This window comes from Rhagoletis pomonella, unplaced genomic scaffold (assembly GCF_013731165.1).
Source record: "Rhagoletis pomonella isolate Grant_MI unplaced genomic scaffold, Rhpom_1.0 Rhpom_scaffold_00008, whole genome shotgun sequence".
Lineage (NCBI taxonomy): Eukaryota > Metazoa > Arthropoda > Insecta > Diptera > Tephritidae > Rhagoletis > Rhagoletis pomonella.
Window position 1 is genome coordinate 11,612,523 of NW_023458562.1, and position 17,963 is coordinate 11,630,485.

Sequence of the window (17,963 nt, forward strand, 5' to 3'; positions counted from 1 at the left end):
CTGAATGAACTTGGTAGCGGGTAATAGCCCGACTATGCCATATAAATTTGGTTGAAATCTTGCATTTATTTTTTATATACATATAAGATGGGAGGTGCCACGCCCCTTTTTCCGATACCGCACATTTTTCTCCATGAGTATGGAATTATTTGATATACCTCTATACCAATTTCCAGTACTCTACCACAAATATTTCAAGAGATATATAATATAAAAATTTTAGTTAGTATGGGAGGTGCCACACCCCCTTTTACGAATTCGGGCAAACTCCACATAAACCATCTGCATGATAGCCTAAATATGCCTAATAAATTTGGTTGAATTCGGTAAAGCCGTTCTCAAGTTATAAGCTCACACCAAAAACGTTCACTTATTTTTATATTTTAGTTAGTATGGGTGGTGCCACGCCCCCTTTTCCGAATTCACGCGAACTTCACATAAACCATCTGCATGATAGATTGAATATGCCACATAAATTTGGTTGAATTCGGTGAAGCCGTTCTCAAGTTATGAGGTCACACCAAAAACATGCACTTATTTTTATACCCGAGCGCACTGGCGCACAAGGGTATATTAATTTTGTTCACATAACGGTTGTTTGTAACAGCCAGAACGAATCGAGATAGATATAGACAAATGTATACATACATGATCAGGATGAAAAAATAAATCGATTACGCCATGTCTGTCTGTCCGTCCGTCTGTCCGTCCGTCCGTGTACACGATAACTCGAGCAAAAATTGAGATATCTCAACGAAATTTGGTATGTAGGTTTCCCTTAATACAAGGTAGGTTGGTATGGCGAAATCGGACTGTAACCACGCCCACTTCCCATATAACGGTAATTTCCAGAAATACGAAAACTGCGATATTTTATTAACTACTGAAGATTATTCACGCAAAATTGATATTTACAACAATTTTTAGACGAAAAATAAGAATATTATAAATTTTTGGAAAATGGGCGTAGCCACGCCCACTTCTGGTTACATGTGTATATCTTGGTAACCGCTGCACCAATTTCTTCTAAACTTGGCACAGTTGTTGGGTCTTGGTACAGCATACCAAATGACCGAAAATTTTTTAAATCGGACAATAACCACGCCCACATCCCATATAACGGTAATTTAGAGAAATACAAAATCTTCAATAAATCAGTAAATATTAAAGCTTGTTTATTCAAAATTGATACTTGCAACAATTCTTTACCAAGAAATATGTTTATGGTAAAATTTTGGAAAATGGGCGTGGCACCGCCCACTTATGATCACATATATGTATATCGGTAACCGTTATACCAATTTGTACCAAACTCGGTGTGGTTATTGTGCTTGCCACATACAGTATCGGTCATATCTATAGCACGCCATTTCAAAGTGATATTGTGTGCCACTTATGTTTATTTATTTATTTTTAAGAATTTTCAATTAAAATACAGTTCTTTCTCTAGCAAACCCCATATAAACCCAAGTTTAACAACAGGCGAAAACTCCCTTACGTCATATATGGACAGCCCCTTACAGACTTACACATTTAGAAAACGAGTTCCACAACAATTGTCATTCAGAAGAGGAGTTCGGAGATGTTTTAAATATTTAACACCATGTCATAAAATCTGTATCGTTAGTTCGATTTTAAAAAATTAGGTGTCAAATGAAAGTCCTTGTCTTTTGGGTGTGCAATATAGTTTTGGTTCTATGAAAAGGGTTGCCACTTGATAGGAAATCACCAGGGATTACAAGAGTTTATAAGCAAACAAAGAATAAAATCGATCGATTAAGCAGGGTTGCCGTTTTGGGATTTTCCTTCCAAAGTTGCTAGGTTTTTCCCGTTGGTAGGATGGTTGGACGCTTAAAATTTTGGTAGGGTTCTTTGCTAATAAAACATCTATGGCTTGTTGTAATGTGTCACTTTGTCAGCACTGTGAGTAGGCTTGCCAAATTTTGATATCAATTTTACCCTCATTCTGTTTCTTGGATGGGTCCAACTGTTTGCCATTATATCAAATACCTTTTAAAAAAACTCGTTGCTTACTGGTATAGGCAGAATTTTACCAATTACCTTCGGCAATTCTCTGAACTCCATATACGCTATAAAAAGTTTTATCCACTGCGTATTTAAAGGGATATCAAGTGATTACACCGGCACAAAAAAAAAAATTAAAAAATCGTGTGATGTGCATTTGACCGGACATACCTATGGCTATGTATTTCGACCGGCAGAATCCGAATTTGGAGTCAGTTTGGCCAATATACCTCTTAGATTTCGAGAAAACTTAAAAAAACCGGTTTTTGTTGCCGATTTTCGCTATTTTTGCGTTTTCTTTTTGAAGTTTTCTCGAAATCTAGGAGGTATATTGGCCAAACTGACTCCGAATTCGGATTCTATTGATTGATGTAAAGGCAGGTTTATAAATGAGATAGTTTTCTTTGAAATGCAGTTGCTAATCGATAATATTTTCAACAATTACGAGGTTGTTAAAATATTTTAAATGACACCGGAAGAGCGATTCAAAAAAGAAGACCGCTTACTGGTAGTCATATTTCCAGTAAATCGGGGAATCTTAAAGTTTCTAATCGCATCTCGAAGAAATTAATGTCAAACCCGCAGCGCGAAGTTTTGTCTCAAGGCCGCGCACAGTGGTTCGGATCGCAAATCTAGCTGGACGAAACAATTTAAACAAATACTCGTTGATGGATCTTTACACCACTTCTTACCTAGGGGTTTTCTGGGTCGCTGATTACATATCTAGTCATTTACCAAAAATTAAAAATGGCGGATCCAATATGGCGGACGAAAATTAAAAAAAAATCGGAAGATTTCTATGTAACTGGGCATCTGGGGGTTTTCTGGGTTGCTGATTATATACTTTATTTACTTCGGAACAAGCATTCTCATCACATATTTCTTTCAATTTACTAATCACATAATCACGGACACCTTGTTGTCTTTTAGTTAGAAGTTTCAGCAACACTTCTCCAAATGTCAAACAACTCACTCCTTAAGATTTTATTTACCATGACCAAAATTTAAGATCACAGCAAGAAATACAAATAAATTTCAGAAAAAATTTTATAACAGCGCTTAAAGATTTGCATGCCTGTTGTATAATCTTTTAATTTCAGAAAGCAGAAAATTCGCGAGTTACTATTTTTTTTTAACTCTTACATAACCAAAGTTTTTATACGGCCTTCGGCGGCCTTTACTTTTCCTACTCTTAAATTTATTTTTTTAATTAATCAAAACGACGATTTTTCAGAATAAATTTGCTTATACCAATGTGGACATAAATTGCGTTATGACCTCTGAATCTATAGCGGAATAAGTAAGTTAAATTTCAGCTTTTAAAATAGAGTTCTCAAAAAGGCGGCGTTGACTTACCTTTTTTTGTTTGTTTTCATATGTTAATGTTTTAATAAATGCAATTTCTATTTGAATGTATTGTCAGGAATGTATTCCAAGTACCATTAAGTATTTTAAAAACAAAAAAAATTTGACTTTCGTCCAACTAGATCTGCTATCCGAACCACTGTGGGCCGGTGGCTCTGAGACCTGGACATTTGGCAAGCCTAACCGTGAGGTTTTTTTTTTACCTTACTAATGTTGTACATAGTATTTATCGTCACCTAAAGGGGAAAAAGTGCCAAGTTCATTTTTTGGAATTGCTCAGAAGTGTCGAAAAATCGATGTAGTTTCACATTATCTGTAATTCTGCATCAAAAGCTAAATGTTGAAAAAAGTGGACTTGGCAGCTTTTCACCTTTAGGTACCGATATGTATGTGTACTTCTTAATATATGTATGCAATCTACAATGGAATTTTGTTCTTCACTGCGATTTTTCACGTCGTTTACTCCGAAGGCTTTATTAAAACTAAACGATGTGAATTTTTTGCCATTTATTTTGGTTTTTCGCAATTTACTCGAAATGTTGAGGGTTTAGAAGTAGAGTCCGACCGATTAATCGGCATCGGCATCGGCTAGTATCGGCAGAAAATTGAGCATCGGCATCGGCCTTTTTTCGCCGATTCTTTGGAATTTCTTTTCAAATGTTCAGGTGGAGCGACAGCCAACATTAAAAAACATTTGCAGACAGCTCACAAAAATGATTTTTTTTTTTTTGTTGAAGGTGTTTCACGTTTTTTCCATACAAAAGTACGTGCGACAATTTTCTTTTATATGGAGAACACTGCCAGCAAAAAAAATTGCCAAAAATTAACGGGATTTTACAGCAGCTTGAAACTTGCACTTCATTATACCAAAATTCTGATTAAACAGTTTGAAATTTTGCTGAAAATAAGCAGAATTTTTCTAGTTTTTGTACAAAGTTTGAAATCTGAATTTATATGGTGTTTGTTGTATACCAGCTAGACTTTTATAAAAAAAAATAATAAACGTTAAATAAAAAAAGACAAAATCGGTCAAAATATCGCAATTCTTTTATTTTGTGGCCCACTATATGTATGTACATACATACCTAGCATATAAGTTCTTTGCATTGAGTGCAAAAGAGTGTATTTTAGTACAAAACGAAATGAAATTTTATGTTCCTAAATATTTTTTGCTTAGCACCATATAAAAAAGTGTTTTATGTAATGTACATAAATGTGATATATGTACGTATATTTTTACACATACATATGTATGTATGTACATACATAATGTAATGTTGAATAACAAGCCAATTAATTCAATTATTTCTTTTCTTTTGTATTTTTTTAACTCCGTGAAATGAACTGATTTTATGAATTAATGCATTTATTTGTAATTTTTTATGGAATCGGCATCGGCCGATTCTTTCCCCATAAGCCGATTAATCGGCATCGGCATCGGTACCTGCAAAAAAAATTGGAATCGGTCGGACTCTATTTAGAAGTTAAACCGACCTCAGATTCGGCTTCAGCGTGTCGAAATACATGTCGGTAGGTGGATCTGATTAAAATCATACACACCACTTTTTGTGTGTGCTATATGTATATAATAGTATGAGGGATGTTGTGAATATTTGCATCCGCATTCGTTATGAGAATGATTCGCATCATTTTGCGAATGTGAATGGGTACATGGGCAGAGTTTCCACTCTCATATTATAGAAACGGCTCTAAGTCTGTCTAACGAGGGTGCGGACAATAACCGGTTTATAGCTTCAGGCGCTAAACGGTCAAGTAGAATATCAAGCATATTGATGGACCTTTAACAAGTTCTGCTAAGTCTTATAAGCAACCTAGAAAGAACTTTAGATTCCTCCAGCGAAAGCGAAGGCTCGGATGTAGAATCTGGAGACATTAAAAAATGTGAAATTAAAGCTCAATTCAAGGCCTATCTTAAAGAAAAACGAGCTTATCTCGGGGAAAATCCTCTCGATTGGTGGAAAACTAAACTAAAATATGATAAATTGACAGATCTGGCCCGCAAATATTTGAGCGCTCCACCCGCGAGCGTTCCAAGTGAGCAATAGTTAGTTCAGTACAGCCGGCCTTATATACGAGCCTCTAAGAAATCGCTTCGTGGGCAAAAAGGCAGCAAAATTACTTTTGAACTTTGACTACAAGAATAAAACACTGTATATGTTAAGCACTCGTTCAATGTTCTAATAATTTAAAAAAATTGTAAATAATAAAAACGATGACTTCAATTGATTATAGTTTGTTTAATGTTATTCCTAACATTTCTGAAAATTCGCACTCACATTCGCGAATGTGAAAAATATGGCATTCGAAACATCCCTAGTATGTATATATTTTTTAGACTTTCAATCTTAACAGTGAAATTAGGCAATGTCAAATAAAGAGGAAATTCGATAACATTTCCCATTGTCATCACAAAAAATAAGCCATAGTTTGTCATAATTTCTGATAGCAATATGGATAAAAATCGATTTACGCGATTTAAGAACTCAAAAAGCAAACAAAATAGACTCTTAAATACATATGTATGTACATATATGCTAAATCAATGAAGTTTTATTTCAATCTTCCAATAGTTTTCAAGCTTTTGCTTGGACTTTTTTTTTGGAATGAGTTTCGGCAGTATAAGTATAAGTAAGTATAAGTATTTATGATAACGATTTGAAGAAGAACATGATTAGTCAGAATTACGAAAAAATCCAAACTTTGACAGATCATGTATAGAACCCATAAAAATTTGAAGCGAATCCGTCCGACTTAAAAAAGAATGGCTCACACAAAAGAACAAATGAGGATAACTTATTTAACAGTTTCATAGCTAATAACAGACTTTGAAAAGTCGCCGTTTATTGGTAAATTTGTATATGCAGATGATATTCCATGTGTTAAATGGCATTTTGTCTGATAATACATTTGCAACGAAATTCCCAGGCCGGCGTAAGACCCCTTTCGGGCACGTCAAGTCTTGCTTTCAAGTCTGCTCGGTTCGTAGGCGAAGGAGGTGAGAAGAGAGGGGAAGAGTACATTCCTCTCACCTCCTTCACCAACGAACGAGCAGACTTGAAATCAAGACTTGACGTGTCTGAAAGGGGTCTAAAAGCTTAAACAGACGGCAGCGTTGATCCGGATTAACGCTGCCGTCTGTTTATGCTTTAACGAACGAACGAGCCACAAACAGGGCTTTCCTAAACCTGACAACACTCGATTGGAACTAAACAGCAATACGAAGCATTTTTACTATCTAAACTTCTTTGGTACAAGAAATGATGCAGTAGTTGAGGCAGTGTTGCCAACTTTTCAGTTTCAAAAAGCACCAAACCTTGGAAAAAATAGCGTTTTACCGCACTAAAAGCACTAAATTTCTCTCTTTTCATAACAGTTTGTGGTAAACAAAAGTAAAAAAATAAACAATATTTACATGTATAAATAAATACACATTCATGCTTGCGAAACTGGTACATCTGGAGAAGGAACAATCGAATCGCAACAAACGAAATTGAATTTTAACGGGGAAGAGTAATACTTGATGATACCCTAAGTAGAAGTGAGCGAAAAAATTTGTTGTTTTATAATATAACCTCAAATATTGCGAAAAACCGTGCTTTTACACTTACAGGCTAGGATATCTCAAAATTCTGACGTGGTAGAGAAATTCTGCAGCTAGGTTTGGATTCAGCACCGCAAAATCTACACAAAACGGTTCCACTCAGGTGGCAAAAAAAGTTAAAATTTTTCGAACTGTGTAATCAATCAATAATCAAGAAAATAAAAAAAATAAATACTTAACTTATCTGCGTGCTAGCATTTTCAACGCGAATACAATTTAACAAAAACGCAAGAACGTGGGTTTGCTACTTTATCTTTTTATCAATCATGGTTTGCATTTTAGTGCATTTAAATTTGTAGATTCTTGTAAATTCAGAAATTTTAGTTCAGAAAAAAGCACTAAAAGGGCACTAGGCACTAAACCATTATTTTTGGCGTTTTAATTTTCAAAAAGCACTAAATCTAGTGCTTAAAGCACTAAGTTGGCAACTATGAGTTGAGGACCAAAGCGATGGGCAAGAGCATCGAAGAACGCCACCGTTTCATTGCTGGTGGAAAAGGCAATGTGACAGCAGGGGCAACAGCAACATATCACATTGCAAAACTTTATCGATTTTAATATTCCCCTAAAAGTTACTCAAGTAATGCACTGACGCACACAAACACATGCATTGTTGAGAGCGTTTATGTGCATACAGATGTGTGTACATGTGTAAATACCCTGCAGGAAATGTATCTAACTGGAAGCTAACTTTAAAATGATTAGAAAGGAGCTAAAAGTCACTTATTATCTGTATATTTTCTTTGATGAAAACTAACTATATTTCTATGGCAATGGCCGCGAAATAGTCAAGGGTGGTTTACCTCTGCATTAGATGTAGTCCAGGGTGGTTACCTCTGCATTTGATGTAACTAACTTGTAACTAACTACTTTTGGACATAACATATCAATAGGAAAAACAAAATATTTTTTTATTATTTTTGTTTCATTTTTTATTTTTATTTACTTTATTTATTTTATTACATTTCATATTTGTTTCCATATTCTGCTGTAGGTGGCCCATATTCGAACTCCGTCAGACATAACTTCAAAATGATAATATGAAATTCGGATCTTCCTTTTATTTGTCCACAATTCGAAAAAGTATTTGCGAAGGGCATGATATTTAAATAGAAACGCATTTAAAGAAAACAATCTCCTTCATTACTCCTGCATTACTTGTCAACTAGCTTCAGGTTAGCTTTTGGTAGCTAACTACAAGTTATATATTTTATAGAAATCCCGCAAAAAAGCTAACTACAAGTTGGCTATTTTTTATCAATTGATATTTTTTTTCTGCAGGGTATGTATGTACGTTATACCAACAAACCTTTTTGTTTGATAGCAACTTGAGATGAATTAGATATAAAATAGCTTCCTCAAATCTCAGATTATAATGGTCTCAACTTAAGGTGTTCTTACACGATATGTATTTGCATGTGTACATGCCACTTTTTACATATAGAAATGTCGACATATCGTGTAAAGGCAAATTAAATTTGTTTCTGTACAAAGCAGATGCACGTACATACGAAATAGAAATGTTTCTATTTTCCTCTGACACACAGATATAATCGTCTGAGTTTAGTTTATTTCGTTTTTAAAGAACGTATTTTTAAATTGTTAAATAAAGACTGTGGATTTGACAGACATACGAAATTACGTACATATGTATTGAAAAAGTCACATTTACAGATGCAAATACATATCGTGTGAGAACACCTTTAAAAGGCACTTTTTTACATAAAGACTTTCTTAGTTTTCAAGTTGAGAAATTGGGTTTGGACCTCTGTTTCACTGTTTCCAGGAGCAATAAATCATATGTGTCACCGCTGCTGCCAGATCAAAACTTTTTCAAATAAAATACAAATGCTGCCAAATATTCCTCAACTTAAGGACAATTTGAAGAATAACGTTTGAGAAAATTACTAATCTCAAATGGTAAAGAATGTTGAAACTTAACGGGCGAATTAACGTTGGAGAATATGTTCTTGTGTTGTGTTTGTGGATGTTTAATGCCACTTATACATACACGCCCATTCACTTGAATAGGTAGTTTTTTTTCTGCAAAATCTGTATCGGAGAAGCTTCATTTTAATCTAATTTAAAGAATGGTATTTTTCGAAGAAAAGTGGTGGAAATGAAGAAAATACCTTCGTTATTTTGCTTTTCATTCCGTTTTTATATATCACGAAAAATATGAGTATTATATTTGTGGCTTTATCATGAGGACAGGAGTAGATTGTATCAACGGAAGCATACCACTAAATGTAGTTCTACTATTTAACATAATTAGTATTGGATACTACATCCCTAATGCCAATATTTGGAAAACCCCTGTCCGGAAGACCTTTCTAGGAATATTTAAAAGAATTCTAAGACATCTCACTCCTTACAGCTTTAATTGAAGAAGCAAATACCCGCAGACCTAGCAAAGCATCCAATTCCAAACATTTTCCATTACTTAAAGGTCTGTGAACAGTCATCGTGTAAATTGGCTCAAACACATTTCGCGCTTCAGACTTTTTACCATTTAAAAAATAGTGAACATTCGGACATGTGCTGCGATCGTATGATTTGAAATCGATGCGATTTGCAAAATATTTCTTAATATAATTAATGCAAGTAATAAATATTCCAAATAAAAACTGATAGAAACACGAAAGGACGTCATCTTCTTCGATTTAGAGCCAAATTTTTCTCATTTTGTTAAGAATTGTCCAAAATGATTGTCCAAACGATTGTTATTATTTACATGGACGAAATCATAACTCACAGAGATGCAATTAAACTCAAAAATCTTTGCAGTTTTACCATAGGGTTGCATTTTTAGACAAAGTTGTATATTACAAAACTTGAAAAATGCTTTAGTGGATTTTGAACCGAATCGAACCATTTCTTGGAGTGGTTTCTGGTTCGATTTTGGCATTCCAAAATGAAAATGGTTCGGTTTGTGGGCGGAGCCGAACATTAGATACCCGGCGCAGTTATTAAATATAGTTATTGCCACCTTTCTGAAAACTACCGCTACATGGTAAGCAGGGGTGGTTTTGTCCCTATTTCAAACATGTTTGATAAACTTGTATATGTATATGTACAGTTATATGTGGTCGGTATCACGCCCATTTTCCAAAATTCTGTAATAATATTACTTCTTTTCAAGAGAATGCGGTTAGTATAAAGTTTGTGTAAATTAGCATCCTTAGATTTCGAAATATCGGAAATTTCAAGAATTTCTGAAATTAACCGTTATATAAAGAGTGGGTGTAATTTTAGTTCGGTTTCAATAATTTTCAGCGTTTTGCTTTTATGTGGCAAGCACAATAATCATTCCGAGTTTGGTACAAATTGATCGAACGGTTACCGAGATACACATATGTGGTCATATGTGGGCGGCGCCACGCCCATTTTCCAAAATTTTATTATAAACGTATTTTGTGCTAAAGAGTTATTGCAAACATCAATTTTGAGTGAATAGGCTTAAGTAGTTACTAAAATATCGCAGTTTTCGTATTTCTGAAAACTACCGTTGTATGGGAGGTAGACGTGGTTATTGTCCGATTTTGCCCATTTGCAATACCATCTGTCCTACGCTGAAAAGAAGTACACATACCGAGTTTCGATAAAATATCTCAATTTTTACTCGAGTTATTGTGTGCACAGACGGACAGACGGACAGACAGTCACCGCTTAATCGATTTCTTTTTTCATTCTGATCATTTACATATGTATACATTTGTCTATATCTATGTATCTCAATTCGTTTTACAACTGTTACAAACAACCGTTATGGGAACAAAGTTATAATATCCTTGCGCACAAGTGCGCTCGGGTGTAAAAAATCAACATTTAGTCATTTGTTTGAGTCACTGTATATATGTATGTAGTACATATATGTAGATATGTACATATGTAACTAAGTATTTAAGTACAAAAGGATTTCTCATACACCGAGGAAAAAAGCACGTAGGAAAAATTAATATTTGGGCCATTCCATTGTGACTGGTGGGACATTTTACTCCAGAATGTGATCAATTGTGAATTTTAGCTATATCATCGGAACTTATAAAACAGCGAAGGATATTTTTTAACATAGAACGATAACTAATGTATAAAATTGCTTTAACAAAAAATACCAAACGATTTCTTAGTTTTATGTATTTATCATTTGAATTAATGTGACTGGTGGGACGCTGAAAAGAACTCTATTTTACCCATATATGTAATACTCCTATATTGGCAGTAAGAGCTAGTACCGTCCGAAAACACTACAGTACAGATATATCAATAAACACGTACGAAAGAAAAGGAACACATACGTTTATAAATAAACATGTACACGACACATTTACAAAAACGGCACTCAAGTACACAATACATTGACAAAAACAGTACTAGACTGTCTCGCTTTGATTTCGGAATGCTTACACATTGAGATGTTAGCTTACTACCAATATAGAAGTATTACATATATGATTTTACCCGTGTGCACTCAAAAATTAATTTTAGCCAAAACACTTAATTTTTAAGAAAGATGTTTTGGTGTTGGAAAATATGAATTATACTACTTCGTTTTCAATAAAAATGAGGTTTATATAATACCCACAGAAATATTAAAAAATATTTAAAGTTGTGACTGGTGGGACATCTCCTTGTGACTGGTGTAAAGTAATTTGCATGAAATAAGAGTTTCCATAGATAAAAATTAAAAACTGTTTTGATTTTGTTAATATTTCCCAACAGGTTAATAAAATGTAGTCATTTAAAAATAGAGATAAGGGCATATTTAAATTTATGTTGTTTTCCCCTTTTCAATGGAATGACTCATTTTTTTTTTGTTTGATTACCGTTTAAAAATGTTCGTATTTAAAAATAAAAAAACATAAAATAGTTAAATAATAACGTATTTAAATCAAGCGAAAAGTGTTCAAAAGTATTGTATGTACATTAGAGTGGTCCAAAATAATAAAGTCGGAATTTTAATGCCGCCACCCCCTAGGATTGTTCTGAACCAAAAATAAATATACCCCTATTTTTTCATTTTGAAATCAAAAAATATTTAGGGAGTGCTCACAGCGCTCAAAGTTTTCCATGTATTTTATATGGGGAAAATACAAATTTTCGTAAAAATGGTATAAAACTCTTGGAAATCAATCGTAAAACCGTGGTTCTCTTCAGGAGACTTCAAATATTAATATCCAATTGTTTATTTAACCATTTTTTATGATTAAAGATTTTTTATTGGTCCCCCATTGCATTTTCTAGGACCTATAAAATATAGTTATCATGAAAAAATTGTTAAAGGAACAATTGGGTATTATTACCGGGAATCTCCTGAAGATAAGCAAACTTTTCCGATCGAAAAATATTGATTTTCAAGAATTCTACACTATTTCACGAAAAGTTTTTCATATGTAATTAAGAAAGTACATATGTATATGTATACCAAGCATGCACAGCGGTGCCAACACATACACACATACATGGTACATGTTTATCTGTACCAGGGAAGCCAACTCGTGGCGAATTCCCCGATTTGCGGGCAATTTCCATTTGGGTGGGCAATCGGGGAATGGACCGTTTTTTGCGGGGAATTTCCGTTTACGTGGCGAATTGGGGGATGAAGTGTTTTTTTTTTGTGAGGAATTAGGTGGTAATTTTTTTTTTCTTTTTCGCTTCACTAAATATTTTAGTTAAAAAAGTTGCATAAGAAATGCAACTGCAACCCTGAGTTATTAAATATTCAAGTCAGCAACGGATAGGGAACAATGACAGCACTATTTAGAAATTGTCATTTGACATTTCTATTTATGCCGCCATCGGCTGTGATTTGCTTTTCGTTTGTTTCAAAGGTAAATGTTAAACAATGCAAATTGCAATCACATATACATTATTTTCCATTCATTAGATGCCAAAAACTACAACTCGTTCAATTTTAGTATAATAAAGTTTCAAACGTCTAAAAATTATCACGAAAAAGAAAACGAAAATTTTTAGCCTCTTCAAATCTGCGCTTTATTGTGCTAGAATTGCTAACTACAAAACTGGATACTCAAAATCTGTCTAGAAAATCGAATTAAAAAGCTCGAAAATTTTACGAGTTTGTTGATTTTTTTTTAATATTGCACAAACAAAACCAATAACAATAGCCAACCTTATGATTATATATACATATGTATGTAAGCGAAAATGTTTGTACGTATGTATGTATAGATAGATATATGTACATAGGTATGCACATTAGGGTGGTCCAAAACAGCAAAGTCGCAATTGTAATGCTCTCACCCCCTAGGTTTGTTCTATATTGAAAAAAGCTGTACCCCTGTTTTTTTTTTCAAATTTTGAAATAAAAAAATATTTAGAGGTCGCTCAAAGCGCTCAAACTTTTCCATGTACTTTTATATGGTGGAAAAACAACTTTTCGTAGAAATGGTGTATAATTCAATATTTTTCGATCGGAAAACTCTGGTTCTCTTCAGGAGACTTTCAATAATAATACCCAATTATTTGTTTAACCATTTTTTAATACTAACGATTTTTTATTGGTCCTCCTTTTGCATTTTTCGGGGTTTTTGTGGGACCTGTAAATTGTAGTTGCGACAAAAAAATTGTTGAATAAACAATTGGTTAATATTACTGGGAATCTTCTGCAGATAAACAGAGTTTTCCGATAGAAAAATATTGATTTTTAAGAATTCTATACCATTTCTACGAAATGTTTTTTTTCCATATAAAATACATAGAAAACTTTGGGCGCTTTGAGCGACATCTAAATATTTCTTGATTTCTAAATAAAAATAGAGGTATATTTGCTTTCGGTATATAGCAATCCTAGGGGGTGAGAGCATAAAGATTCCGTCATTACATTTTCACATGCTTTTTGGACCACCCTAATGTACATACATTCGATATTCGTAATGAGCGAACAAAAATCTACGCTGACCTCATTATTTGTTCGCCATACCACGGAATACTCTACGAGCACCCTGTGGCATTCAACCGCCGTAGCCGTCATTGCTGCTACTTTGACTGTTACTATTTGTACTGCACTAACTGCTGTGTTGCTGTTGCTAAAGATTACACTGATATTGCACCACTGCTAGAGGTTTTCATCTCGATACATATTATTTTCTGTAAAAGACGATCAGTTTTCACAGATTTTGGTTGGGATTTTTATTCTGTAGCAGAATGGCGCACAATCGTATCGTAATCGAATTAATCGTAGCGCTTTCGAAAAACATTTTGAAATCAAACAAACGGGGTTTGAAAGCTAATGTAATTCCTTTAGACGGAAAAACATTGCCATTGGGCCATAACTACTCCTTGACCTTAAAATAGTGTTCTTGGAAAAAATCAATATTTCACAAAAAAAAGTTGTTTTTTATTATACTATTATCTAATAGATTTTGAGATGAAAAAAAAACTGTAAAAAAAATTAAATCCCTCAATTAAAAAAACGATCATTCTTCAGTGCATTATACCACTCATAAACTCGGGCTCTTGATGGGGCTTCATCACCAAAAGTCGAAATAAGTTCATCTATGCACTGTTGTTGTATTAATCTATGGGAAAAGTTATAAACAATCATCCAACGGGAACCTTTTCTTTAATATTAACTTTTTTTTCTACTACAGAGTGGGCCATATAAGATCTACTAATGTTAAACACGAATAATTTTTTTATTTTTTAATATAATTGCATCTTTTTTTTGCAGGTTGTAATTAAATTCTTGGAAATTCATATTCTTTGCAACGATAAATTGTTATGACGCAGTGAAATTATCGACAATATTTTAATTCAAGATCAGCTCCGGCATGATGAGGAGTTTGGTCGACCGTTGAACGAACGTGGAAGCTGTGCGGCAGAGTGTTGGAAAGATACAGCTGTTCCAACTTTTTTATGCGGATGTTTAAAAAACAAAGTGTATGCGACTTTTAGAGTGCTGAGGCAGAATATTTGTGCAGAAATACGAAGTCTGCAACCAGAAACATTACGTGGTGTAATGGAAAACTCTCTAAAAAGAGCCAATGTCTGCATCGAGCAAAATTGTGAGCATTTTTTATGTAATTTTTCATACATAGTGCCTCTTAATTTCCATAAAATGTATTAGTATATATATAAAAAGAAAATAATTAAAACAAATGATTACTACAAGAGTTGTAGGTGTTTAACATTGGTAGGTCTTATATGGTCCACCTTGTACGAACTATGAAGTGTAAATAACGCAAATACATAGCGCTCGTATTGTAAAATGTTCCGAACACGTCAAGGCTAAAAAAAAATCAAATTTTACGTTGCAAATGTCAGATCGACTCAAATGGTATTAGTGTTGCGGATTCAAACCGACTTGTTTAGTGACCCCCCTAATATTTTTTGTAGGCTCAGTATAAAATGTCACGCGTACACATGTACATATATACATAGATTAAACTTACCACATGAACACTGCTTTGTAGATTGCCTGCCATCATCGGAGCCGATGCAGGCTCAGTTGGCTTTTTCTCCGCTTTCTTGGCGGCGCGCTTGTTTTTACTCTCAAGGAAACGCTTCTGCAATGCCGCCGTCTCATGATTCTGCTGCTCGCATACTGTGTTAAATGTCTGTTCATAACGCGGCACACAGTCCGTCTGCCGACGCCTGTAGTTCTCGATGCGGCGCCTAAGTCTATCAACCATTTGCTGCCGCTTCGGCGGCACAATTTCGGGCCCGCAACCGCCCTGGTTGTGTATTTGGTTGTTGTTACTGCCAAGCGCTGGCCCGTTAACGTTGTTGCCGGGGCCGATGAGGCCGCCCATGCCGCCAGCTCCTCCAACCGCTGCTGCTGCCGCTCCAGTCGCTCCTGCAGTGCTGCCAGCTCCGCCGCCGCCAAGGCCAATGCCGCCGCCAATTCTGCCTCCTGGGCCCGCTGTTCCTGGTGGAGCTGTGTTGTATTGTGGCTGCTGTTGGTGTTGTTGTCCATTCGACTGTTGCTGGTGATGTTGCACCTGTATCTGTTGTTGCTGCTGCACATTGTGTAGTTGTTGTTGCTGATGTTGCTGCAGGTGCAATCCAATCGTTTGTTGCTGATGTAGCTGCTGTTGTTGCTGCAGTTGATGGTGTTGTAAGTGTTGATGCTGCTGGAGTTGTAGGGTTAGCTGTTGTTGACGCTGTTGTTGTTGTTGCTGCTGTTGTTTTTGCTGTTGGTGTTGGGCTGCGGCGGCTGCCTGGCTGGCGCTCTGAAAGACAGGAATGCCTCCAGCATCCATAAATACAAATTTCTGTTGCAGTTTTGTCGTCACCGTCGTGTCGCACCAGTCTCTAGTTGCCACTTTGGTCCCAACTTTGAGCGCCCCGCACTAATGAAACACGAAGCGCCGAAGTGTAACTATTTATGGAACACCAAGTATTACACCGAATATAATCGAAACCACTAATGCCATTAACTAGGTAAGCGGAAAGGTCGTGATTACTAACTTTGAGCCAGTAAGCACTTCCACCGTTAACAGGTCTCAGTTTCTGATCTTTAGAATGAAATGATAGTGTTTCGGCTCACGTGATCATTTTCCTCTCGACTTGTGGTGGATTTACATGCTCAGAAATAAGTTCCTTGGAGCAAAGACTGTCCATATTCGCCAAGTAAGTGGCGTATTTTCGAGCGTGATGTTCATTTTAAGGATTACTGCAAATAAAATAAAAAATGAAAAATTACAATTTTATTAACAATAATACGAAATTGAGAATTAGTTTTTATAAATGAAAAAATTAAAACTATGGACAGTTAGATTTACGAATTGTAATATGGGATCTTTTCTCATGTGTCATTAAGAAACTAAGCAAAAATACATATAAAGTCCGAATTGTAATGCTCTCACCCCCTAGGAATGTTCTATATCGAAGAAAAGTATACCCCTATTTTTTTATTTTGAAATCAAAAAAATATTTAAAGGTCGCTCAAAGCGCTCATAGTATTCCATGTATTTACATATGGGAAAAATAAAATTTTTCGGAGAAATGGTATAGAGTTCTTGAAAATCAATATTTTTCGATCGGAACACTATGGTTCTCTTCAGGAGACTTTCAATAATAATACCCAATTGTTTATTTAACCATTTTTTAATATTAACCATTTTTTATTGGACGCCCCATTGCATTTATCGGGGGTTTCGTGGGTTTTTTGGCGGACCTATAATTTATAGATGAAAAAATGGTTAAATAAACATTTGGGTATTATTATTGGGAATCTCCTGCAGATAAACAGAGTTTTCTGGTAGAAAAATATTGCTTTTTAAGAATTCTATACCATTTCTACGAAAAGTTGTTTTTCCCCATACAAAATACATGGAAAACTTGATTTCAAAATAAAAATAATAAGGATATATATTTTTTTGGTATAGAATAATCCTACGGGGTGAGAGCATAAAAATTCCGACTTTTTCACATGCATTTTTGGACCACCCTAATATCACGTACGTACATATCTATAGCACCCCCATTTCAAAGTGATATTGTTTACCACTTTTGTTTAATTATGTCGTCACTATACACGAATAAAGGCGCGCTAGTGTTTTGACGGCGAAAAAAGGCGCGTAAAAAAATTTTGCGAAAAAGAGCCTTATGAAAAACTTCGGCGAAGTATGTTAAGAGTCTTTGACGCTAAAGTTTTTTTATGCGTCTTTTTTCGCCGTCAACTTTTGAGCTCGCGCCTTTATTCGTGTCTAGTGACGATTTATTTTTAAGAAATTTCAAACGTTTAAAACTTTTCAAAATACTACAAAAAATGCAACAAAATTTCACTCAAATTTCAAATTTTTTTCTCAGAAGCGTTAGAATTTTTCCGAGTACACAGTTTTATAGCCCATTCAATTTTAGTCTTAAAGCTAGGTTATGGAAATTTAGACCAAACTTGGCTTACCTAGAAACGCGATTACTCAGCGTGTCACCTATTACCTTTTCTTTTTATTTTGATTCTCAGCACTTGTATATGCACACGTAA

The 17,963-nt window shown here is 34.8% G+C and overlaps 1 protein-coding gene across 9 annotated transcripts in view; it reads right to left on the reverse strand.

Moving 5' to 3' along the window:
• The window catches only part of LOC118744187 (neurogenic protein mastermind), a 209,864-nt gene that overhangs the window by 94,968 nt on the left and 96,933 nt on the right, over positions 1-17,963 (reverse strand). For 8 of the 9 annotated variants that reach the window (XM_036477012.1, XM_036477004.1, XM_036477010.1 and 5 more), the window contains exon 2: positions 15,427-16,649. In XM_036477012.1, the coding sequence (XP_036332905.1) occupies positions 15,427-16,236 (810 nt within the window). In that variant the 5' untranslated portion in view covers positions 16,237-16,649. Of the gene's footprint in view, positions 1-15,426; positions 16,650-17,963 lie in introns of those variants that run through there. The other variant, XM_036477011.1, reaches the window with a different exon arrangement.